Below are 26338 nucleotides of genomic sequence, written 5' to 3'. Positions count from 1 at the left end.
CCCCTCAGATGGGTGAGATACAGGAAACACCCCCACCAACTCCATCTTCAGCATACACCATGCGCTGCAGCCCCATCTCCTACCACCTGGAGCTGCCACGGGCACCCTGAACAATGCCCCATTGTCTTCTCTGCTTTTGAGCTGAGGTCTTGTTTCTGTACTGCATTACACGTCCCAGATTTGGGAAAAACTAGGACCAACACACACACACAAGCAATAACAACTGGTGAATGATCCTCACACTTCAGCACCCCACATCTTTAGGAGTTGTCAGCGATTCATTTTCTTTTTCCAGCACTAAACTTGCTCTTGGTAAGTAATTAAACCAAAAGGCGGAGGTCGAACAACAGCCTCCTGCAGCCTGAGCTTCTCAGATCAACTCATGCTTGAGTTAATTTGCCAAAGGAATTTGGGGACACACACCCCCCCCACCCCCACCAGAGAGCCAGAGCCAAGATGTGGAAGGGAATATGTGGCTGTATGTGTCACCTCGTGGCCTAACATAAAGTCTGATCAAGCTGTCAAACGCTCCCAGTGTCCAGTGTTAAGGGAATCTCTGTTTTGTGAACTGAAATTTCAAAGCTATGTTTTTTTTATGTTAGATTAGTCATCATGCAAAACTTACTGGCCAAGCGGTTAATAAAATACACAGATCCCACTAGGGGGTTTTGTACATTTCCATCTTCGCACATTACAAAGCAGTGGCAATCCCGCACAGTCCTGAGAATAAGTCCCTCTGCGAAGGCGGCAGTCCTGGCCTTTAGGCGATCATGTGTTATAAATTCTGGAGGCTCGTTTAGCTGAAGTTTGAGCATCAGGCTGATCCTCCTCCTCCTCCTCCTCAGTTCGCTTGTGTTTTAAAAACAAGTCAGACTTTAAGAAGCGGCTGTAGCTGTCGTACTTCATGAGATTGAAGATCTAGGGAGGAAAGAAAAAGAATCTGAAGGCTTCAGCTAGTTCAGATCATGAATCATCCTATCAAGTATTTATTAAATACCTGCCATGTGCTAAAGGATACAAATAATGTAACACACACACACACACACACACACACACACAAAGCTAAAGTAAAGCATGCTCTAGACAAGGTGGATTTCCTGAATGATTTCATCACTACATAACGATCCCAATGGAATATATAGCTTAGACTATCACGCAACAGACACATCTTTATTTTCCACAGAAGTATAGCTGCATGACAGCACTGACTCATAGCCCTGTATCAAGAGCTCCTTTAAAATCCCTGTAGCACCCAGATAGATTGTGCAGGGATGTGGTTCTCTAAGAGCTGCAAGTAGCAAAACACAAACCCTTTACCGTTACAGGCAGGGGGATAAAAGGTCACTTTTTGTCATCAGATGATCCCAGTATTGTTAAGACTCCCAGTAAGTCTGGCATTCAAAATCTCAAATGAACTGGTTATCATGCAAGAAGCAAAAGCAGCTATTGAATGGAGGGAGTCGGGGGGAACGCGGCGGTCTCAGCAAGGAGAGGCTGCCTCAGCACATCTTGATTAGAGAAAACATCAGCTGGCAGCAGAATGAAGGCTCTGCTCAACCAGATAGCGGAGGGGTGTCTCTCAGGAGAAAGGGTTTGACGTTGTACTGGTGTTGAGGAGGCCCTGGCCAGGCCTAAGTCCTCAGGAAAGCCACCTGGGGCAGGGCAGGTGCTCCCAGGGCTGCTCCCACACACAGTCTCCTCTGACTTCACTCCTTGTGAGCCCTGGTCCCAACCCCAGCATTGCACCGTCCTGTGCCACCAGCCTCTTCCCTTGTTCATCCCACAGCACAAATAGGGAAAATGCAAAGCAAAAAGGAATGCATTTCCCTGCTATCAGGGGAAATAATCTCGTTTTGAGAAATTCCTCACCTTCCATCCCTCTCTCCGACTCTCTGGCTTGCAGGACATTCTGACGGTTAAAGAGCCACTCCAGAACCCAGGTGCCTTCCCTCACAGCACCAACACATGCTCAGCCAAGTGGAACTTTCCAGAGGTGGACAGAATGCCGCCTACTGCCAGGCAGGATTGTCAAGTGGGTGGTAAAATCCTGACATCTTTTAAACCCATCCTCATCCAGCACATGCGTGCACACACACACACACACACACACACACACACACACACACAATCACAATTTTGTAAATTAAACATCGGATGGATTCTAAGGCCTCAGAACATCTGCTTGGGGGTAGGAAGAGCCTCAGGAAAGAACTAGAACTCTTGTCCTTTACACCTTCATTTTCCCAAGACAGCTGCAACCTCAAGAGAATCATACCCTAAGCCATTCTGCTCTAAGCAGAGCCCTGACACTGGACAGCTTTAGGATGTCTGGGTTATTCGTGCCTGCCTGTCCCCTGGTGCCCTTCCAGACTTTCCCAAGCTCTCTCGAGCAGTTATATATTCTGCAGCAATCTTGTAACCCTACATGCGACTATAATGTGCTGAGTTTTGGAGAAATGACATATTTAAAGAAAAACACAACGGCCATGCCAGGAATGAGGCTGGTGATCAGGGGTGCCACTGTCCTCTCCCAGCCACCCACCCACGAATGCGTAAGCAGGCATCACCATCCTCGGCACCTGCATCACTCAGCCCTTCCAGGCACAGGGGCTCCTGGAGCAAACTTTTAAATGCCTGCTTAGTTCAGTCCAGAACAGGCATTCAAAGTGTGACACATGGAACTAGCTTCCCAAGGCCGCACCTGGCACGCAGCCTGGGCCTCCACCCCCACCCCGAGGTCCACAGCCAAGGGGACCCACCACCCAGAGCAGGATGCGGAGCGACCCGCATCTGGCACCTCATCTGCAGTCTCTGTGGGAGAGGAACATCCTGTTTGCCTGCAGTGGCTCTGAAGCTCCGACTTCAAAGGAGAGGAGGACTATGCTGGAGGCACCCAGGGCCGCAGGAGGGAGGCAGGGCGGGAGGGGGCTGCTTAGGCTGAGTGGTGCTCGGGCCATACAGAGTTGCCAGGAGCTCCCAAGAGGCTGCAGCTCCCCACCTCATCAGAGCCAGCCCAATGGGAGGAGGCTACAAACTATTTAACAAGGGCTACTCCCTGCCAGGGAAGGTGTGAAATATCTTGGGAGCCCAGAAGTCCAAGCTGGGGCCTCCAACCTCACCACCTGGGCACTAGAGTGTCACCAGAGGCAGCTGTGGCCACCAGGGCCAGAGGGCTTGGAAAAGGAGAGAATGTGGTTCCCAACAGCCTCAGCTTCTAGGCTATGGACAGCTTGACAGCTCTACACAGGGTCCAGAGACCAGCTGCCCACTGCCACCTGCTAAGGGCCTCCCGGGGACAGGCTGGAGGGCAGGCACAGCAGAAAATCCCCCTACAGAGCAGGGTGCTCCTGAGACACTCTCCAAAGCAATGTATCCAGCTACCGACAACGCCCTGGCTTCCCTTCGGGCAAATGGCCATCAGAGGTCAAATAAATGCTTCCCTGTGAGTGACCAGAAACTAGCGAGAAGCTGCATGTCATAACCACGCGCCAGCCACAATCACAGCATCCCCTTGTGTGACCCTAGGATGCCCTCAAGGACCCTGACTTTACAGAGGGGCAAGTGGGGTCCTGGGGCTCAGAGCGCTGCTTGGTGGTATGCCCTGCTCCACTCTAGCCACCATAACGAGTCCCACAGACACATATTCCCTCACTGTTTGGTGGCTAGTGGTCAAGATTAAGGTGACAGCGAGTTGATTTCTTCTGAACCCTTTCCCCCGGCTTATCAATGGCTATCTGTCCTCTGGGTCCTCCTGTGGTGACCCACCCCCCCCGCAGGTCTGTGCCTTAATCTCTTTTTTTCTTGTGAGATGGGGTCTCACTGTGTAGCCTAGGTTGGCCCCAAACTCACAGCGATCTTTTTGCCTCAGCTTCCTCTTCCTGAGTTTTGGGATTACAGGCATGTACCACTATGCTCAACCTTAATCTCTTTTTCTTATAAAGACACCAAACTAGATTAGGGCCCATCCCAATTGGTTATCTCACTTAACTTTAAGAACATAGCTCCAAATACAGTCATATTCCTTCTGTGTGTGTGTGTGTGTGTGTGTGTGTGTGTGTGTGTGTACACGCGCCGGGATCGAACCCAGGATCCTGCACCTGCTGGGCAGACGCTGTACTGCTGGGCTACATCCCTGGCCCCCATGGTCATATTCTTAAGTGCTGGGGTTTAGGACTTCAACATATAAGCTAGGGAGTGGATGGGGTAAAACTCAGCCCATAATTGTGGGCAAGGCCCAGTGCGATGCCAACCCTGGCAGGCTAACTTTTGAGCCCACACCTAACCACCAGGCCTCACTGCTGCTGGTGTGGCACAGCATGTAGTTGCTATAAATGAAATGGACAGCAGAGCCCAGAAAACCTTAGAGAATGTTAAGTGATTAAATACTACATATAAAAATGCACTAACTCTAAAAACAATGGTCCCAAGTATGTTCAAGGTTGTGTTTGTGTGTATATGAAGGAAATAAATGTCCCTACAGGCCAGTAGCGGGTTGAATAGTGTCCTGTCCCATCTCCCCAAGTTATGTCTACCTGGATCCTCACAATGTGACTTTATTTAGGATCCTCACAATGTGACTTTATTTGGAAATAAGGTTAATCAAGGATGTTAAGGTGAAATCTTCCTGTATGCAGGATGGCCCCAACCTAGGGAGTGGTGTCTTTTTTGAAAGAGAAGAGGACACAGAGAGACACAGTGGGAGAGACGGCAAGACGAAGACAGAGGCAGAATCTGGAATGACCACTGAAGGCCTGGAACGCCAAGATATCCGGCAGCCACCAGCAACTGGAGCCGGGAGAGACAAAGACGGTGCCTCTCGAGAGTCTTTGGAAGGAGCACCACCCTGTGCAGCCTTGACTCCAGAGTTCAGGGCCCCCAACTTTCCAGAGAAGTTTCTGCTGTCTCGAGCCATCTCCCCAGCCCCGAGCCACTCAGGTTGTGGGATCAGTTAGGATACCAGAGCAGTCAGCCTACTGATGCCAAGTCAGTCCGACTGAAGCACAGAAAATGAGTTACAGAGCCAAGGCTCTCCCGTGGGGAGAGCTGGCCTCCCCCGGAAGGACCGGGAGAGCTGCCCAAACAACATGCTCAGAATCCTTGGGTTGTCTGCAGGGAGGAGCAAAACAACACTGGGATAGATCTGGAGCGAGGAGGAGGCTCAGGCGGGCAGAAGGCACTGGAGTGGAGCCTGAGCAGGCAAATGGCATGCAACAGGCAGCTGTCAAGGCAGAAAACTCGAGCTGGCAGCTGGGCTGCAGTTGGAATCTTTACATTCTGGCCGGCACAGCTGTAGCTTTGCAAGGTTCTGGATTTCTGTGAGCCGAATCTGCACTGTAAGCTGTCAAGCACCACTGCCTTGGGATCCAGTCTTGGAGGCTGCCAGACGTGGGACTAAGAGGAAAACAAAAGAGCACACGCAGGGCTCTGCATTCGTCTTCCAACACAGGGCATGATCTGCCTGCTGCAAAGCGACAGGGGTGCAGCGGCTGATGAGGCTTTGCTTTCCTGCAAGGATGCTTGGCCATGCGGCCCTCCAGCCTCGGACTGTTCACACAGGACATGCCGGGAAAGCGCTCCACTGAAGAGGCGCACACATCCACAGAGAGAATGAACTGCTTAACGTTTCAACACGACCTTGATTCATTGCATTTCAAAACTAATAAATATTTTAACATCTCTAAGAAGACAAATACACTAGAAGATCTAAACAAAACACGTATCTCCTGTCTTTTCAAAATATCCCATCAGGTTATTTCAACATGTATAAGGAGGAAAAAAAAAAAAAAGGAAGAAACCTCAGTGCAGAGGTTTTGTTATTGGGATTTTGTATTTGCTTCCAGCATTGGGTTTTTTTTTTTTTTGCAAGAAAATCACTGAGAGTCAGACAGGCAGCAAGCACTGCTATCTCTTAGTTGCCATTTAGAATGTGTCCTTCCTCCTGCACACCTAGACTACAGACCTGATTTCCTGCCCACATGAATAGGCAGGAAGTGGGAAGGAAGAAGATGCCCCTCTCGCTGCAGCCCTTGAGACAATCAGCTGAGCACCATGGAGGTGCCACAAACAAGGCAGAGAAGGGAGGTGGCCACCCCGCGACACAGACAACCTCTCCCTCTTCTGAAGCAGGAACCAAACATGCACAGTCTGAGGGCAGCTGGCAGACAGCAGGTGGGAAGCCAAGACAGCTCAGGTCAGCCTTTACCCTGATGCACCAGAGTAAGCTACACAGAAGGGGCTGTCACCCTGGAGAGCAGCCCTGTTGGGGAGATGAACCTGCTAGAGATGGACGATGCACAGTAGTGGGATCAGTATTCTAGAAAGAGGCCGAGCAAAAGTGGAGTCACAGAGACCCACTGCAAGAGGTGAACTGCACCCCCAGAATTGTGGGCCCAGTGTCCCATGTGTGAGGCTGGCTGTCCACTCTTTCCTGACATCCATGATACTCAAAACCAAACCCCAGGGATATGACATTGAGGTGCCAAACAAGTGTGGGTGGCTTTGTCGTATAGCTCAGAGCCACAGTGATGTTTACTGAAAGCCCTAGATTACTGATGGGGACACAGAAGCCACAACAAAGAAACAGGCACTGCTTAGGTTAGATGGAGGCAGGTCTAGACTGTGAGACCCCACCACACTATCCTAGGGCTGAGTTTCAACCTGACACACAGTGAATCTGAGCCCAGAGTCAAGGAAGTGATGAGGAGGCAGGCATAGGGCTGGGGCTCTGGCCCTCTGAGCGCAAATGATAACGATGGTCAGACCTCTGGGCTCACATGTGACTGCCCAGCAACAGAAATGGTTCTGCGATGAGTCATCGGTATTCTTGTCCAGAAGGCGTGGGGCACAGGACACCCAGAGCTATACACCACAGCCAAGAGGCCCGGCTTTCAAAAAGATCAAACTTCCTTAGTTCAACTGGCCCAACCTATAGATAGCCACAGTTCCAAATCCCTTAAACTGGTACCTCAGCCATGGGCCTACCCAATTCAACTTCTAGTGTTATCTGGAAATTTCTAGAAGGTTCTAGTCTTCTAGTTTCTAGTGTTACCACACGCTAAGCTCAATGTGATGGCTTGCATCTAGACTCCTCCCAAAGCCTCTGGAAGGCTTTTCAGAGGTGACTAGATCTAGGGAGTGTGATGCTGGGATTAAGCATGTGATACAGGATTAAGAGTGTGAGGCTATTAAATTAAGCCCACTGATTGGTTTGGAATAGTCCTGGGTGTGGATAACGGGAAGGCCCACCTTGGGCGTGAGCACTGCCTGGCCTATGGGTGGTAACCTGGATAAAATATGAGGGGTCAAAGGAGGGCTTGCCGCTCGCTGATTCTGCTGCCTTCTGCCCACCATGAAGTCTGTCCTCTGTGATGCCCTCTACTATACCACTTTCCCTTGAGGTTAACTGATTATGGACCAGAACCTCTGCAAATCAGGGACCAAACTAAACCTTTTCTCTTTTAACGCTGGGTGTCAGGAATTTTGTCTTAGTAACCAGAAGAAGTAATTAAGACACTCAGCACACTGATCTGCCTGACACTCTCTGCTGAGTCTCACCTGGGGGCCTTTGACCTTCCCTGGAAGTTCTTGTTTCGTGGGTGTACTCATCCAGCCATCCCACCCCACCCCGTCCATCCTTCAGGCCTCAGTGGCCTCTCCAGGGAGCCTCCTTGGCTGGGAGATGCCAGCAGCCCTTCCTAGTTACCCACAGCCTGCCTCTTAGCTGCTGTACTTCCTTCTTAGTATCTTTGTCCCCAAAGATAGGACCTGACCTCCTCGCTGTGCACACCATTAGGATCTCTATTATTATTATTATTATTATTATTATTATTATTGCTATGCAGTTCAGGCTAACTTTGAACTCACTATGTAGCCTAAGCTGGCCTCAAAATGACAACAATCCTCCTGCCTCAGCCTCCTGAGTGCTGGAATCGCAGGCATGCGCCACCATGTCCAACAGGCTCTTTCCTCTTATGCAAATTTTCCAGGTAACTTTTAAGCTCTCACACTACTCTTAAGATGCTAGTTTTGGTGAAGTGCTTATTAAAATGTGCAAAACATTCTCCACATACATTCTACACCGACAACAAAGCAAATTTTGTTGGTTGGTTTGGGGTATTAGGTTCACAGCTCATGTCATCACTCTGTAACTCAGGGACGCCCCGGGGTGGTATGGGGCACAGGCTCTGGCTCCAGACCTCTGCGCTGTGGTTTTGTTTACTTTCATCTTCCAACTCCTCTGGCTGTTGGTGATCACTTCTGGCCACCCATCTCCCGCCACCTCTATCAGTAACTCAAATCTGCTCTAAACAAAAGAACTAGAGCCTATTAGAACTCTGTGAAAATCAGAAGTTAACCAGGCCTAAAGGGAAACCATGAAGCTCTCCTGTAAACAGGACCTGTGGGTGTTGGCTTACCCCATCTCGGGGAGGCTTACCCCACCTGAGGCTTATGGAGGATTTTCCCTTCCTTCAGGTTCCAAAGTCACTGCTGCCTGCATTGACAGTAGTGAGAGCTGGGGCTACCTGAAGCGGTCCTGGCCAAGGATGCTAAATACGCAACAGAAAGCAGCTCGCTCAGGCCGCTCCACCGTCAGGCAAGTGGGTGCTCAGCAAAGCCGAAGCTGTGGAGGAGGCTTATAAAGCTGGGAGAAAGTTTGTGTTTCTAGTCACTTTCCCTTTCTCCTTCACTTAGGAAACAGGGCCCTCACAGGAGGCTTTTGGGAGTGGAACAGCACACAGGGCAGCACAGCTAAACACTTGGACAGTTACCAGCCTCGCCCTGAAGGCAGAGTTTTCCAAAGTAAAATGGAGCCCAGGGGTCCTTCCCTGGGACTCTGTAATCAGTTTACACTCCACATGCAGGCTGCCCCTGCATCCATGGATGCAGCCAGATGTGGACTGAAAATGTCCCAAGAGGGGGTTGGGGAATTAGCTCGGCAGTCTAGGCGCCTGCCTGACAAGTGCAAGGACCCAAGTTCAATCCCTGGTACTGCATACAGTGCCAGCCCTGGAACCCCAGGTGCGCCTGGCTGACCACAGAAACTGGGTGTGGTGGTGCACGCCAGTAATCCCAGTGCTGGTGAGGCCGAGACAGGAGGATCACTACAGGTCCAAGCTGCATAGTGAGACCCTGCACCAAACACATAACGATTTTTTTTAAATTAAAAAAAAGAAAATATACTGAGAAATAAAAATTGCAGATGTATTGAACACATGACTTGTTTTCCTTGTCATTATTCCTTTAAAAATACCACAGTACAATTTATACAGTGTTTACTTTGTAATATATGTGACCTGAAGGCATTTATAATGCATATGGGAGGATGCATACATTATATGTAAATACGATGCCTTTGGTATAAGGGATTTTGGTATCCTTGGATATCTTGGAGCCAGTCCCCAAGGACACAAAGGACACAGTGATGGTCTCAAAGTCAATCCTGCCTTCCAGCAATGTGGGGGCCCACGGGTCACAGGTGACACTGGGTTTCCTGTGCTACACGATGCTAGCATGATCATCACTGATCATTACATGTACAGCTCAGTCCGCATCTGCTGTACATGTGTGCACTGCACATCTGTGGCAAATCTAGTGCCCGTATGTTACTCAGTGGACATCTTGAGGTACGGAAACACGAGGGCTTTTCCTCTCAATATGTTTTAGCCTTCACATTTCTTTGTTGGGCACGTAAGACCTTTGCATTCAGATAGACAAAAGTTATCTTTAAAAATATTTTCAGCCAGGCATGTGGCAAATACCTGTAATCCCACCTATTCAGAATCTGTAGCAGGAGGGTCACAAATTCAAGCTAGCCTGGGTTATTCACCAAGAGACTCTGTCTCAAAAAAATAAAATCTTCTTGAGGCAGGGTTTCAGTATGTAGTTCAAGCTTGCTTCAAACTCATAGAGATCCTGCTGCCTTAGCTTCCTGACTATTGGGATTACAGGCATGCACCACTCACCTGGCCTCAGAAAACTTTTTAAAGGAGCATCTGGGGGTATATGTCAGTGGTGGAGCAGTACTGTAACCTCTAGTACTATAATTCAACCTCTAGTACTATGATAAACCAACCTCTAGGACTGTAATAAACCAAAACAAATATAAATTGTCACTCAAAAACAATGTTACTGTAAATATGGGGCAGGTGTGAGAGGAGGCTCTAAACTCTAGCTATGCTGGAGAGTCCTCTACGGAGCCTTTAAGAAACTGAAGAGGCTAAAGCAGGAGAATTATGAGTTCGAACGCAGACCGGGCAATTCAGTGATTCAGCAAGAGCCTGTGTCAGAATACAAAGTCTGGGGCTGCAGCTCAGTTTAAAGGCTCTGGCTCAATTCCCAGCCCAGAGACAGAAGGAGAGACAGTGACAGAGGACTCTAGTGGGGCGATTCTGCCCAGCGGAGGCAGTCATGATAGCTGCCTTTTCACTGCCCATCCCCTGCCCTCCACAATCCACATCCACAGTATCCTCCCTGGCTCAAAACCACCACCTCCAGGAGTCTGCCATTCGAGCTGGAGCTCCTCCCATTCCCACATTTGCTTCACTATCTGTGATGTGTGTACTTGCCAATGTGTCAATTGGAAAACATTCACCATTACTTCATATATTTATGTTTCCTATCTGTGTATGGTTTTCTATCTGATGATGAGCAAAGATGTGGTCTCTTAGATGCTAGAATGTTCTCCAGGCTGTGAATACAGCAGATGATCAAAAAAGGCAGCCGACACACAGAACCCATGGTTCTCAGCTAGAGCCTCAGGCTTGCGGTCTCAGCATCTGCTGGGAATCTGTTAGAGACGCAGTCCCAGGCCACAGGGAACCACAGTACCAAATGGTTGGTTAGCCCTGGGAGTGTGGCCAGCACCCTCCAGGTAATTCCTGCTGCCTCAAGATTAGCTGAATTTAGCCGAAAGCTTGTCTCCTGTCTTGCCACGTAAGGCCTTTGCTTCCTCAATAAGGACAGGACCAGCAGAAGTATGAAATGCAGGCCGGGGAGATGGCTCAGTGGAATCAGCGCTTCCCTGGCAAGCACAAGGGCCTGAGTTCAATCCCCAGTTCCACCAAAAAAAAAAAAAAAAAAAGAAAAGAAAAAAAAAGAGAGAGAGAGAAGTCTGAAATGCATATGAGTGCACTTTTCTTTTAAAATGTGGATACGATGCATCCTAAAAGGAAAGCATAATATGAATACTATACAAATTGAAGTCTAAAAACACTTACCCTCCCTTTGGCAGCTAGGCTGGTATTCTTCACCAGAAAACTAATGTTCGTCCCTTACAGGTCCATGTTTTAAACCTATTTTTTTTTTCCTCTTTTAAGCGGAATATGCTGCCACATGACAACTGTGTCATTATGACTCAAGGAGCTTGCTATAAACTAGCTTAGCTCCCACCAGCTGGAGGGGAGGTGTTTGGGTATTTGCACAATAACGGCTCCACTCTTAGGTCACTTGAAGTCCTTGTGCTCACTTCCAGACTTTTCACTGCCTACCTTCAGCAACTGTCACACGTTGCTTCTCCAGTGTGGGTTCCTCAAAGAGCCCCGGCTTCCCTTCCCATCTGAGTCAAGGGGCAGAGAAAACAGCAGGTTGACACGGCGTGTAGACCAAGAGGAAACAGGCCAGAGGGAGCAACCAACGCACGGCTCACATATTGAGCCTTGGGGTCCAGGCCCCGCTCTGCCACCAACCAGGGCCTGCCCAACTGGGGAGCTGGTTTCCAGATGCTGAAGGCTGGTGTTTCATTGAGTATTTCCAGGCCTTGAATGAATGTAGGTTTTCAAATCAAGGTGTAGGCAGGGAAAAGAAGTTACCTGGTCCTGGAGTTTCTGGAACATCAGAGGATGAGGCTCTTCCAGGATCTTCTCGTTGAGCCTTGACTGCCCTTCCACGTTGACTTGGGATGAGGCCTTATTGGACAGAAAGGTCATGTAGATCTCCTTGGCCTTTTCCTGCATCTGGAAGAGACACAGGTGCCTGCCCGTCACCAGCCAGCACAGCCCTTCCAGCCTGAGCCTAGCTCTGCCTGCCTGGCCCAGCAGGAGCCACAGCCTCAGAGGTGCCAAGTGCTGCTCCTGAGCTCAGCTCCCAGGCATGGCTCCGGCTGTAGCCCCAGCCCTGGCCTTCACCCCTCCCGTGTGTGCGGCCACATGTCCTGTAACAAGACTGCTACACCAGCCGTGCAGAAATGATGAGGAAGAAAGGAGCCTGGCCCACAGTGAGTACTCGGCCCCACCAATGACCATCCTGTGATTATCCAAGCTGAGGGCTCAGGAGAATGTTACTTGTCGTAACAGGGAATGAAATACTGATACATGCTGCAAACAAAATGCATCTTGGAAACATGCTACTAAGTGAAAGAGACCAGACATGAGAGGACAAATACTGTAAGACTGCCCTCAGTGGGAAATCCAGAGCGTACAAATCCACAGAGACAGAAAGAACATGGTCACCAGGGGCTGGAGGAAGAGCCAGCGAGTGCCTCCTTGGCGGGAAGGAGCTGGGCTGCACAGGAAGTAGTCTGTCTTCAGAACACCTCGAGGCAGGAACCTGGTTCGCCAGGACTTCCCCTGACAGTTCTCTTTTCTTGAACAGAAAGGAGACTTCCTGTGTGCCAGCCCCACCTGCAGCAGAGATAGGCTGCTCCCTACATGGCAGGCCTAGGGCGCCATCTTACCCTACACAGCCAGCCAGATAAGAAATCCTTTAAAATGCCTCCCTATAGCTGTGGATGGGAGCGGGGTGGGGTGTGACAGGGCTTAGAAGTTCTGGAAAACTGCCTTTCTCTCTAAAGAGCCCCTTGGGGTTCAGGAGCACCCCAAGGACTTTATGGAAGCCACCAGAAGGCTTTGACAACCGATGCTGGAAAACAGATCTGATGACAAAAGCCACATGAAGCTGAGGTCTGACCACATTCCCCTGGGAAAGCAAGCCTCCTGGGTACCTGCAGGACGCTGCCTAGGTGGGGCCATCACCCAAGCTCCAGCCGGCGTCTGCTCTGTCTTGACTATCAGTGTGAACGATTAATTGATGTCAAACCTGCAGACGCAGGAGCCTCTTAAGATAAATACGGCTGTTCCAGGGACACGTCTGGGGTCCATCAGCAGGGCGCAGAGGAAACAGCACTTTGTAACTGCGTGTCTGTCAAAGACCCAACCCTCCACGGAGCTGTGAGCCGCTCTTCCACAACCCCATTCTGTCAGGAAAGAACATTTCTGGAAAACCACTTCCTGTTTGAAAGCTACTTCATAACAGTAGAATTTCAGCCTGTCAGATTAGCAAATGCCATGCAGAGCCCTGCAGAAGTCACTTACAGCTTTCCCTTGCTTAAAAGATTCACACACACACACACACACACACACACGCACGCACACATACACATACATGCACAAATGCACACACATTCATGTACACACATATGCACACATGGTTACCCAGGTAGATATAAGTTATTGTCAGTGGTTCTGAAAAAACAGCTATGTGGTGAGTACCCTGAGGTAAAGAGGAGAGGGCAGGCAGCCCAGGGAAGAGGAGGCAGGGCAGGGACTATGGGTATACAGACCCCAGGACTCCATCCCACCTCTCTCCCACCAGCTGCACCCCACACCTCCAGCCTCTGTTGGAGAACTGGGGCTCCTGGGCAGGCTCTGGGCACGCCGCTCAGTCGCCAACTGAGCAAGGGCGGGGGGAAGAGCTGAGCAGAAGGGCTTATCTGGGCTGAGATAGGAAGCACCACCGAAAAGGGAAACACCAGGCCGCCGACCACAAGCCAGTCACGGGAAGGCCTGGTGTCCAGGCCGAGAACACTGAACAAAAAGAAGAACCAGTCACTTGAGCTATTTTGGTAGGTTTTTCCAGAGCTTTATTAACTCTCTTCTGGCTGCTATCGGGCTAGGAACAGAACAGCCGTCTATAGTGGTAGTGTAGGTCTGTGACCTGCACACTCCAGTTTCTCTTCTAGGGCCCCAATGCAGCAGGCACCACCTAGAGCAGAAGCCCCTCGAGAAGACTGAGGTGCCAGCCTCCAGCTCGCTCAGAAGGAGCTGGCAAGGTCCCCAAGCGGGCTTATCAGCTCAGGACCTCGTATGGGTATGTCTGCACCCAGGTGAGACACCCCACGGCCAGGGCTTTCCCTCCAGGCCTTGGCAGCTGTGAGCAGGAAGGGCTCCCCCACCCGCTCCCCAACCGAGCATGTTCAGGAGAAGTAAACGTAGCTCTTCTCCTTTGCTCGGTCCATGGAAGGGCCCTACCTGCTCACCCAGCCCCTCCCTCCTTTCCTGGCTCCTGTTCCGAATTCCGGGCTTCCTACAGTGCTGCCTTTGACTGACCACTGTTAAGTCTGTACTCTGCCAAGACTTCAGCCCAACACAACCTGCCCTAGTGGCCCACGAGCGGCTCATCTGCAGCAAAGTGGGCACGGATGTCCCACAGACCCCTCAAACTGTTCACACAGGGAGAGAGAGGTCCCCTCCTGCACAGCGGTCCTGCTGCCTCTCCTGAAGGAAACGGGAATCCACAGCCCCCTTTGATGGCTGCTTAGCCGTGTTCTCTCAGCCACCATAGGCTCGGCTTCCTTGACTCCTAACACATCTCTGGCCAGACCAGCTAGCTCCCCTTTGCCCTGCCACTCCACCGCAGGTGGCCACGCGAGAGAACACCCAGAGCACAAGGATCGAGTTGCTAACTGCGTACCAGTTCAGAAAGAGCACAAGTCAAAGGAAACAGCGAAGAGGTGGTACAAGAATGTTTCTGAGAACTGGCTCAGGAAATGAAAGGCAGTTGAAGGAAGAGGGATGAACAGAGGGCAAGAACAAACCCAGACACCTGAAGGGCTAGGGAGGGGGGCAGCACGAGACACGTCCAAGACCGGGCATCAGCGCAGAACATGAGCTTGCCTGGGTGCGAGGCACCGAAGGGCGAGAGAAGGGAGCTGCTAGTGCTCGGCTCACCCCTCACCCTGAGCAGCCAGTGGCCAGCGGCTTGCTCCCTTTCCTGGCAGGATGGAGTTTTCTTAAGAAACGACTGGCCAGTGTGGTGGCGCATGTCCATTAATCGCAGCAGCGGGAAGCAGTGAGGCAGGAGGATGGCAAGTGTGAGGCCAGTCCAGGCAACTGAGTGAGCTCCATCTCAAAATAAAACATAAAAAGGCCTGGGGAGCTAGATCAGTGGGAGGGCCCTAAATTCAATCCCCAGCACCACGAAATCAAAATTATAAAAAGAGAGGGAGAGGAGGGAAAGAAGGATGGAGAGATGGAGGAAGAAGAGAAAGGACGGGTGGAAGGAAGGGAGGGAGAGAAGGAAGAGCAGGGCATGAATGAGCTACAACCTGAATGCAAAGGATTAAACCAAGTTCCAAATTCAGACCCCAGCAAACTTCCCTGGCACAGGTGAGTAGTTTATTAAGATAACTTGTTTGTGGCCCACTAAGAAGAGACTGGAGGACCTCTGTCTGGAGAAAACTAAAGATAAAAGCAGAGGAAGTTCAACAGATAGACTTAAGGGTAAAGTTAAAATCTCCAAGAGAAAAGTAGAACCGAAAGCCAAAGAGATGAAAGATAGGAGAGATAAAATAAAATTAAGGGCTCAATCTAGAGTTAGGGTGCGGTCCCTGGAAGAGACTCGAGCCAGGCACTATGGTCTATATCTGTAATTCCAGCTACTAAAGAGGCTGAGGCAGGAGGACCACCTGAGTGCAGGAATTTGAGGTCAGTATGGGCAAAGTAGTAAGATGCCCATCTCAGAAAAAAGAAAAAAGGAGGCAGACTAGGAAGAGAAGAGCAGACCAGAGAGAATAGAAGGAAAGAAGTTTTAAAAACTGAAATAATAGCAATAACTTAAGAACATTTCCTAGCTCTATAAATTTCCAGTTCACATGGTTGCAAAAGCTACTCACACAATGAATGGACTCACCCCCTCCAAAGTCCTCCCTGTAACCCCAGCAATCCAGGAGGCTGAGGCAGGAAAGCAGGAGAACAGCAAGCTCAAGCCCACTCCAGTCAATTTAGCAAATCAGCCGGATTCAGTCTTTAAGTAAAAAATAAAAATTAAAAATGTTTAAAGAGCTTGGGACATAGCTCAGTACAAGGGCCTTGAGTTCAATTCACAGGACTTCCAAGAAGAAAAGAAAAGCAATAGGACAGGGGCCAGGGAGATGGCTCAGAAGAATAAGCACTTGCCTGGCAAGTGCAAGGGCCTGAGTTCAATCCCCGGTTCTGCAAAAAAAGAAAAAGAAAGAAAGAAAAGCAATAGGCCATTAAAGACCAGGAAGTAAATGGAGGTAGGCAGGATGGCCTGGGGCTTAAACCTTGTTTCTGCATATGCTTCCTTGACCCTCCCCTCCACTGGATTCAAGTTTCTCATCACATGGGTAGGCCAAGAATATTAATGTCTTTGCTTATAGGTTTGTTGGGGATTAAACACAATAATCCATGTAAGTGCCTTCATCAAAACAGACAACAGTGAGAACCAGCCACTCTTGTTCATGTGGCTGCTGCTTAGACAGTTTCTTTAAATTTTTCTTTCCTCCCTTGGGAAGGAGACTCCAAGTCACTGGAAGAGGCCAAAATCATTTTTACAAATGTGATATTCTAAAGAACCCTTGAGACAAAAAAAAAAAATATATTGTTCTTGTTAGGCACCATGGCACATGCCTAATCCTAGCACTGAGGGAGGCGGAAGCTAAAGGACCACAAGTTCAGTTCCCCTGGGGAATTTCATGAGACTCTGTCTCAAAAAAAAAAAAAAAAAAAGACAATGAAAAAGGCTGGGAACGTAGCTAAATGGTACAGCACCCCTACGTTCCATCCCCAGTACCCCCAAACAAACAAACAGGGCTGTTTATTTCTTGGTTGTAAAAGAGGGTTTTAAGAAGAAACAAAATTACATACCGCAAAGATGTACTAATAAAAGAAAAAGAGAAAGAGAGAAGGAAGGAGGAGGAGTAGAAGAAAGAATACTGTATTAGTACTCTTTCCCCGGGTGCTGGATTGAATCCAGGGGCCTGAACACGTGGAGCAAGAACACTGCCTGACCTGCCACTTTCCGTCCCCTCTTAATTTCTGCGCAGCTGCGCACGCTGCCACGGCTATTTCAATCCCTGCCTCGGTAACCAAGCCCAGCACACATGCGGTGACTGATGAATGGATGCGAGGCCAGCAAAGAATGAGTACCTAGCGGAAGCTTTTTCTGTGGTCTTATGGACAACATAAATGCTGGTTTGATTTAAAAGCTGCAGATACCTCAGGTGCTAATTCATGGAGAAGAGGTACTCAATTAAAAAAAAAAAAACATAAAGAAACTGCAATAGAGCGTTGGAATCTGTTTGCCAAATCTAGAAGGCACATCAAGCCCAGGGACTGCAAGGCAGAGGGCGGGAGGTCAAACTCCCAGTTTCCTCAGTCTCCAGCATCCCCACTATAGACAGGGTGCCGGGACCCTCCTGGTCTACAGGGATGGTTTTCTTTTCTTTCAGGAGGCAAAGCACAGACTGGAGAAGCCAGCAAGGACCTAGTGCTGTTCTACTGTTGGGTGCTTTGGAGAACAAAGCCCCACAGGATCCAGTGAGCACTCAATGCTCGTGTCCAGGGCTGCTGCAGACTGTGGGGGAGGGGAGGGGAAGAAGGGAAAGGCACCCAGACTCAGTGGGGAAGAAGGCGGACAGAGATGAAGCCCGTGAGAGAGAGAGAGAGAGAGAAAGACAAAGAATGTAGGGTAAGGATGTAAGGCGGTACAGCCATTGTGGAAATCTAAAGTAAAAAACTAAAGTCAGTATGCTGTAGAGACACCCGCAAGCCATGGTCATTGTGCAGTGATTTAGACTAGCCAGGCTAGGGAGCCAGCCTAGGTGCTGGTGAACAAGTGAATGGATAAAGAAAATGTGATGTATTTACACAGTGGAATATCATTCAGTCATACGAAAGAACAAAATTTTGGTTGAATGTGGTGGCACATGCCTGCAATCACAGCACTTGGGAGGCCGAGGCAGAAGGGTCATGATGAGTTCAAGGTCAGCCTGGGCTACACAGTGAGACCCACCCAGTCAAAAAAAAAAAGGAGAGAGAATAAAATTTTGTCATTTGTAGACACAGTGGAGGGCTCTGGAGATCATCATGCTGAGAGAAATAAGCCAGACTCCCAAAGACAAATGCTGCAAATTCTCCTGAATATGTGGAACTCTAATAAGATGACAAAGTCGAAGGAATACTATTAGTTAGACAAGAGAAGGGGAAAAAGGAGTGGGGTGGGAGGGCCGGTAACAGGAGACATGAAAACAACCACCATATATAATATACTTTGAACCCCCCAAGAAAATGTGAAACTAGGGAGGGGCTGGGGGGATGAGAGGTGGGTTCAAAATAAATGAATGAAGTATATTATATACATATAAATCTGCCAAAATAAAATTTATTAATGTATAAAACCAATATTACTAATAAAGAAAAAAGATGAATAAATTGTACAAGATACTAGAAGTTAATGAGAACTGGCTAATTCAAGCAAAGAATGAAATACAAACCTGACACATTCTCTTGAACAAGAGAAGCAAAAGAGAGATTTGCATCAACCCTGCAGTAGCTTCTGAGTGGACACCACAGAAGATAAACCCTTCACTGACACATGGCAGCTGAGGCAAGTTTGATTGTGAGGTCCAGTTAGACCTCTCCAGAGCCTACAGCTTCCTCCACTTCCAAAAATCAGTAATGCAGAGCTGACTACCAGCTTTTACTTCCTGCACTACAGGACCCACAAGAGACTGCCACCGGACTGGGGTCAGAGATGTGGGCCTGCATCCGTTTTTTTTTTTTTTTAATTTATTTTATTTCTGTGTGTGTGGCCAGCTCAGCCCACCAGGGGGCGAGGCTGGCTGGCATGTGGTGCTGGGGGATTGAACCGCGGTCCCTGTGCTTTGCTAAGCTTGTTCTAAGTAGGTGCTTTAGACCACTGAGCCATCTCACCAGCCCCCTGCATCCGTTTGTAACACCATGCTGGCTTCGTGTGAGCCACTGCTTGCCCTCGAAGGCCACAGCTCTGTGTCTGTAATCAGGAACAGTCAGGAGGCTCAACACAATGACCCAGACAGAACCTGGATACCCCAGGGTCACCCGGGCCTCTGCCTCCCCTGGGGACTGGCTGCGTCCACAAGCAGCTGAAGGGTGAAGGTGGCATTCACTATATCAAATTAATCACCTTCATTTATTCCAGGCTCACGGACGCAAACCTGCCAGAAATCCTATGATGGGGGACAGGGATGGAGGTGTGGAGAAAAGCTGCCCCATTCTGAAACTCTCTGTAGGATATAGTGGGGCGGGGCCGCCAACACCAACTGTACCTGCCTGGCGCACCACTGAAGTCCCACAGGGGCTTTCTAAGGCCTCCACAGAAGGGTCTCTCCTTGCCAGGGCATTCAGGTTCCCAGATGTGGCCACACCTGCTCCCAGCCTCAAGCACAGCACAGTGGCCTCCCCATCAAACAGAACCCCCTCTACCACCTTGTTGCCCCTGGCATCTTCCCACATACTGTCCCGGCTTCCAAGAATACTATTCTCCACCCTCAGCCCCACTTCAGGTCTCAGTCTCTAATCACTTCCCCCGGGGCCCTTTCTGTTCACCCAAGGCCCCAGGCTTCCCATTTCTACCCTCCTCACACTCCCAAAAGCTTGTTCCTCAAAGTAGTTCATCCAGCTTACCCCTGTGGTATTTCCAGGGCTTGCATGACGCCTGCCGCTGAGCAAGCGCTCCCTAGAGACTTGGGGATTTCACCTGAACTGCTACACACATAGCAGGTGTACGCGGTAGCCCAAGGTGACTTCAGAGTGCAGGTTCAAGTCCAGCTGCACTGTGGTACAGAGAACGGGACCTTCCCTGTCTATGCTGCAGGGCTTGGCTGGCTACCTGTGGGCCCTTCATACCCCGGCACTCAAAGAACAAGGCAGATGAATAGACGGACAGCTGCTTGGCCTCCTGAATCTGAACTAGGCTCTCAGAGTGAGGCTGGTTACCTCAGCCACAGTCTAGCACGTACTGTGGTTGTCTATGGGCCCTGTCCTGGGTCCTGCAGACAAAGGAAAGCAGCCCACAGCACCCCAGCAGGCCCTCCCCACCCTATTTCTCACTACCCAGACCCTTCGTTACCCATGATCCAGCCAAGCATCTGCAGGGAAGAAGAGCCAGCAGGGAGCAAAAGCCAAGGTCACACCTGGCAAGGGCTTCCAAGGCCAGTCTGGGAAACCCAAGCTGGAGGCAGGCCATCTTAGGGTCTGCCCTGGCCACCTCCAAAGAGGAAGACGGAGAGGAAAGGCTATACTGCTGCAGCTTGGGGCAAGAATCAACCAGGAAGGGCCTTGAAGAAACCGACGACGTGCGTTTGCCACGCTGTGGTCCAGCAAGAATGGCTGCTACCTTGCCTGGCAAGTGCAAGGGCCTGAGTTCAATCCCCAGTTCTATATAAAAAAAAAAAAGGATGGCTGCTGGCCTCCTGAGTTCCAGAGGTGCAAAACCTGGCAGCCTGGAAGGCACGGCTGCCCGTGGACATGATATCTGGCAGGCAAGATTTTCGATTTTTAAAAAATGAGTTCCAGGGGCCTTGCCGGTTAGCTCAGTTGTTTAAACTGCCGCTTGGACAAATGCAGTCAGGTGCAGGGGGACTGCGATTCGATCCCCAGCTCCACAAGCCTCACCACACCTGCCCTTATGGCAGCCTGAACTAGCCAAAGAAAAAGAAAAGAAAAATATCCTTCTCCAAAAATGAATTCCAGCATTTAAAACTTGGATCATTTTACATAAGAACCCTAATGTCCAGCTAGAAAACAAGCAGCATTAGGCTGGAAGTGGGAACAGACACTTGAAGAGGAAGGCCCCATGGGGAGCCTGACCAACAGTGGAGAAGCCAAGACTGGAGCGCTCATGGGCTCGTGAGCTGGAGGGGCAGCACAAGGGAAGCCCAGCTCCCACCGCCCCCCGCTGCCCCGCCCTCCAGAGGCAGGACAGACTGTCCTCTGCTGGCTCCAGTCCCCACCACTCCCTGCAGTCTCACTCTTTCAAAGCACTTTCTGGCCCCCAAGGCATCGAGCCGGTAGCCTTTTAGGAATACTACACGCAAGCCAAGCGTGGGTCTCATGAACCCACCTGACCAGAGGCCTCCTCCGCAATGCCTCCCAGCCCCGACAGCCGAGCTCCAGGGGCACAAACTGCAGCTGATGTGGGGAAGTCACAGGCTGCCTCCAATAAAGAGCACACATCTACCGGGAACGGTCAGAAACACTCTGCACTGGCTGCCTGCCAACGGTGGGGTGCTTGATGAAGATATACTGAATAATTGACAATCCATCTGATGAACACCGTGTTTTCCATCACTACGCATCTGCTCGTCTTTTTACTACGTCCCAAACTGCCAACATGTCAAACATCCTCATGATCTATTCATGAAAAAAAAATGTGTACACAATGTCAAACTCTTAATGGCTTTAATCATTATTTTACTTTAAATATTGACCTATTTTAACAGCTCCTTCTAAAAGTGGGCTCATTCACTCTGTTTAAAATTGCTAACATTTGATCGACACCAGACACGTGATTTAAAATTTTCTTCCAAATCTAATATAAATCAAGTTTCTTTAGGTGCTTTCAAAACCGATGAGGTAGGCAGTTACAACTGGACAAGGAGGAAGAAAAGATCAATAAAGCAAAGGCAAAGTCAAAGAAATACCTGCTTCTTATCCTGCATTTTCTTAAAGTCTTCACACGCTAGCCAAAACAGGACATTTTCTTCACTGAATTCCTTTTTTAAAAATTCCTACAGACACAAAGAAAAAATATATGGTAGTCTACTTTGTGGTAAAATAATACAAGGCATTTTCTTTTAAGAACAGATTTGACAAAATTCAGCAGATATGCCGGGTTCTATTACCCTTTGAAAACTCTACCCTGAAGAACAAAAGAAAGGGATGTTTAATGTGAAAACTAGAATTTCAGACACAATTGACCTTTATGCCACTGACATCGTAAGGAAGAGCAAAACGAAGCAGGAATCTACTCCCATTTCTAAGCAGACAATAAATTACCAAAAAGTAAATTAAAGTAGAAGATATATTAGTTCCTTCTAGACACTGTTTAAACAAAGTGCATTCCTCCAAAATCAGGCCTTTTTTTTTTTTTAAGCAAAAGAAAAGAAAACATATGAAGCATGTCTAAAAGGCCATTATGAAGACTAAAAGCATCATGAAGACTAAAAGGTGTGGTTCTTTCAGCAGCTGCCCAGGTGCTAGACTCTGCTGTGCAGAGGCCTCCCTGATATCTAGGCCATATTTCCTGTGGCCTGGTGCCCAGAACCAGGAGCCTGGCACAGCCTCCCTCCCTGGCAGTGACACAGGGAGTGGCGGCACCTGACCCGACCCTTAAAGATAGCAACTGCTGGGCTCTCCTGAGAATCAACATGTGGTCCTCCACCTGACACCTGGGGACCCTACAGGCCCCAAATGTTTTTCCTAGGCAGCACTGTCACTTTCCCACCCATCAGCCCTCCTGTTGAGAGTCCCTTTCCCAGCTTCATTCTACCAGCTACTGCTAGCCTTTCTCCCTGGCATCGAAGCACCTGCAGATTATCTGACACACGAGAGAACAGACCTTCATGCCAAAGACACTGAGAGCTAAAAATTCTGTGTTTGTGGGGGAGGGGGTGCGGTGGGTGGGTGTTACTGGAGAATGAATTCAGGGCCCTTCCACTGAGCTACACCCCCAACCCTCCAGCTTGGTTGTTTTGTGTTCTGTTTTGTTTGAGCCAGGGTCTTACCAAGTCAGTAAGTTGCCCAGGCTGGACTGGAACTTGCAATCCTCCTATCTCAGCCTTCCACAGTTCTGGGATTACAGACGTGCACTGCAGCAAGCCAAATTGGAAATTCTTCCTGTAGACTCCACCACCAGCCATGGTGTTCTTTCCCCTGGGCACCTCCAGCCCCTTTCAACTGCATGCAAACCAAGCATGGGTGGCACGCCCCTTGGTGTGAGTTCAGGCTCTCTGTGATCGTACTGCCAACGTGGCCTCAGCAGAGGAGTCCTTACTCTCAGGCTGGGATAGAATGTGCTAAAGATTGGCCTGCTTTCCCCTAACCCCATCTAAACTTCTGCGGGAACTGCATCCGTCCAGATTAACAACGAAAAAGACAAACCCTAAATTTCTTCACGCCTTCCGGATCTTCCAGCAGATTCTCCAGGGAGGCTGCCCACTTGGCTGTGCTCTTGAGGCTCTGGTGGCTGCTACTGGAACTACCATCACCGTCATGGATGTCTGCAAAACACAGTTCAAAGAGGTCACAGCCAGGATACTGTCATGTGCACACAGTGTGTGTGAAGACACACCGTTGACGGCACAGGATGGAGACCGCCCTCCCCTCGGGGCCGACACGTGCTGCATTACGCCAGGCTGTGTTACACAGTGTGCTCACCGTGACACGAGACTCCTGCTGTGCAGGCAGCAAAGCAGAGGCTCAGAGGCATGAGGGGCTTACACTTCCTCACACATCCTTCCCTGGCCTTGTCTGCTGTCCAACTGGAAGGCCACCTTTACGTCTCCCTCTGACGCTCCTTCCGAGGAACTCAAACGCAGCTCCTTCCCTCCCCCTTTTGCACTGTCTTGCAATTATTGCCCTGCACAGACACTCTCTGCACGGCCGACTCCCACTTACCCTGAAAACTCTCAAAGGTCAGCATTCTTTATAATCCCCAGCAGGCGCATAAAGAAAAATAGGGTGCAGAATCAATCAAGACTATGGCGAGGGTGCAAAGGCGAAGGGGTTGCCTATCTAGTCAGGCATGAAGAGAAAGACTTCCATGCAGTATATTTTTAAAATCAAACTAAAATTTAAAAATAGAAATATTTGAAAAGACAATTTTTTTTTTTTTTTTTGGGAGACAAGGCCTTCACATGGAGCATAGGTTGATCTCGAATTCACAATTCTCCTACCTCCACCCTCTCCATTACAGATATTCATCCCCACATCCAGCTAAAATATCAAACTTTAATATATGTGCTGCTGAAGCAAGGGCTAAAGTACCGAATTTTAAGCAAAGACAGGATCATTATTTCTGATTTTCCCTCTTGCCTGTCTCCCAATATGGCTAGGTGTCCCACTGTTATTTTTCCAGACTTAAAGCTTTTGCTATTGGGTTTGTCATGGATGCTTCTGAGTTATCTTCCATCTTTTAAATACTGCATTTAGGACCAGGGATATAGCTCAGTGGCGCAGCATGTGCCTGCAAGTATAAGGTCCTGAGTTTGATTGCCGGTACCAAAAGAAAAAAGAAAAATACTACTGCACTTCATATCATTTATCTTGAGGCCTGAGTCTGCAACCCTCTTACATTTTGGCACACTGGGCAATGGGTGATGGCTTTGTGCACACATCTTCCACCTACTGAGGAGAAACACTTACCCTTGTAATTGAAGAAGAGGAGACCAGGGATCTCTGGTGCTAATGCCCTAGCATGCACAAAGCCCAGAGTTCAATCGCCAGTACCGGGGCGGGGGGGGGGACAGGCCCCATGGCACCCCATAAGTACGCCCAATTATTACACAGCAGTTGGTTGGGGGCGGCAGTCAGGGAGGCAACACGTAAGAGACCTGGCAGCACCCCTGGATCACGGCAGACTCTCAACAAATGTTAGTTCCTGTTTCAACTTCCCTGAAATAATGACTAACCAGTGAACTGATTTTACAGCTAATGCTTTTTCTCCACTGACGTGTTTTTTCAAAGCCAGAGACAAGTTTCTGTAAAGTTTAAATCTAGGAGAGTATAAACTTTTAATTAAAAGATCACGGAAGTAAATAACTTTTAAAGGATTAATGAAAAATATCTCCTAAATGTTAATTGCTCCAAACAGCTAGGGGCCCATCTAGTAAAAAATGTTTTTGGAGAAAATTCCTACCAGAACACCAGACTTAATAATAACAGCTTCTATGATCTCTGGTGTCTTACTGGGATGCAAAACATAGCCATTAAACTCTTAATCCATAAAGACTCCACCTCCCCACATCTTAGGCTAAATAAAGCAAAACAAAGCTAGAAGCCCAAGGGAGAGTATGGTTCAATACCCACTGCTATTGGGGTAGGTGAGATAAGTCCATTATTTGGGACAAATCCATTCCTGTAATGGAGAAGCGAACTTACTCAACCACCAAATGGACTCGATGATTTTGTAAAGTGACTCTCCAGCTGGGGATATTCAATTAGTTCTAGCTCACTCCATCAAGGCTGGGATGGCAAGCTCCTGGATACAGGGTTTCTTCCCAAATATCAAATGGAAGGATCATCATTACAAGAAATTTCTGTAGCAGGGTTTATTCTGCCAAGCATCCCACTAACTTATTCTTCTGCCCTGTGCCCAGGGAAGTTTGACAGTTGACTCCACTTTCCCAGCGAATAAACACAGAGACACACAGTGTGCTGTTCCAGGAACAACCTCAGCCACTAGCGCTCTCCTCATTGCCTGGCAAGCACAAGGTCGTGAATTCAATCCTCAGTACAAACAAACAAACAAATAAAAGTACATGGTGGATTCCCACTTAGCCAAGAGAGTGCAATGACCGCAAAGGCTGCTGGGCCCTCTGGTTAACAGCTGCTGACCACCCGACCACCCCCTCCCCATTATGTCATACACTAATCATTTCTGCAAATTGGGTGCCTGTGTCAGTTTTCACTTGAACAAGTATTATAACTCAAAACACATATCTAGAAGTCTCATCTCCTTATTTACAGACTAGGAAACAGAAGTCTAGATCGGAAAATGACCCAGCCGAGGAATCGCTGGGTGGAATGAGCATCAGTCAGGGTACTGTCCCCACCTGGACCACTTCTATACATTTTTTTTTTTTTTTTTGGCGGAACCGGGGATTGAACTCAGGTCCTTGCCCTTGCCAGGCAAGTGTTTATTCCACTGAACTATCTCCCTGGCTCCTGGACCACTTCTATAGGACTCTGGGAGTCCAGGAAATGCAGGCGTCCTCCACAGTTCTCCCCCGGGATCCCATCTCCCTTACATCAAATGTAAGGAAATTACAGAAGAGCATGGAATCTCTAGGCATGACACAGAAAGCAACGTGAAGCTACTCTTAATAACATTTACTGCTTTTCCAGCTCCGGCACCCTGGCTAACGAGAAAGTCCTTGATTTTTTTCCCACCTTCAGCCTCTAGGATTCTTCTACCTCCTGTTATCCTCATGGGTTTTCACTTTCCCCAGAAACATTAGTTGGAATTTTCCCTAGACTCCCAGATTGATTTTCAGGTCCACTGGTTATGCCCTTCCTTGCCTTTTTATTCTTTAATCCCTCTTGATTGCTATCAGTACAGACAG

At 49.0% G+C, this 26338-nt stretch overlaps 1 protein-coding gene across 2 annotated transcripts in view; it reads right to left on the bottom strand.

Moving 5' to 3' along the window:
• Window positions 1–587: 587 nt before the first annotated feature.
• Window positions 588–26338, bottom strand: part of Rgs10 (regulator of G protein signaling 10) — a 35589-nt gene continuing 9838 nt past the window's right edge. For both annotated transcript variants that reach the window (XM_004625628.3, XM_004625629.3), the window contains exons 2-5: window positions 23157–23275; window positions 21698–21784; window positions 11808–11951; window positions 588–918 (exon numbers count right to left, since the gene is read on the bottom strand). In XM_004625628.3, coding sequence (XP_004625685.1) covers window positions 769–918; window positions 11808–11951; window positions 21698–21784; window positions 23157–23275 — 500 coding nt within the window. In that variant the 3' untranslated portion in view covers window positions 588–768. The remainder of the gene's footprint in view (window positions 919–11807; window positions 11952–21697; window positions 21785–23156; window positions 23276–26338) is intronic.

Source organism: Octodon degus, unplaced genomic scaffold, assembly GCF_000260255.1.
Source record: "Octodon degus isolate 3935 unplaced genomic scaffold, OctDeg1.0 scaffold00010, whole genome shotgun sequence".
Taxonomy (NCBI): domain Eukaryota; kingdom Metazoa; phylum Chordata; class Mammalia; order Rodentia; family Octodontidae; genus Octodon; species Octodon degus.
The sequence above is the reverse complement of the archived record's forward strand: the minus strand, read 5'-3'. Positions and strand labels throughout refer to the sequence as shown.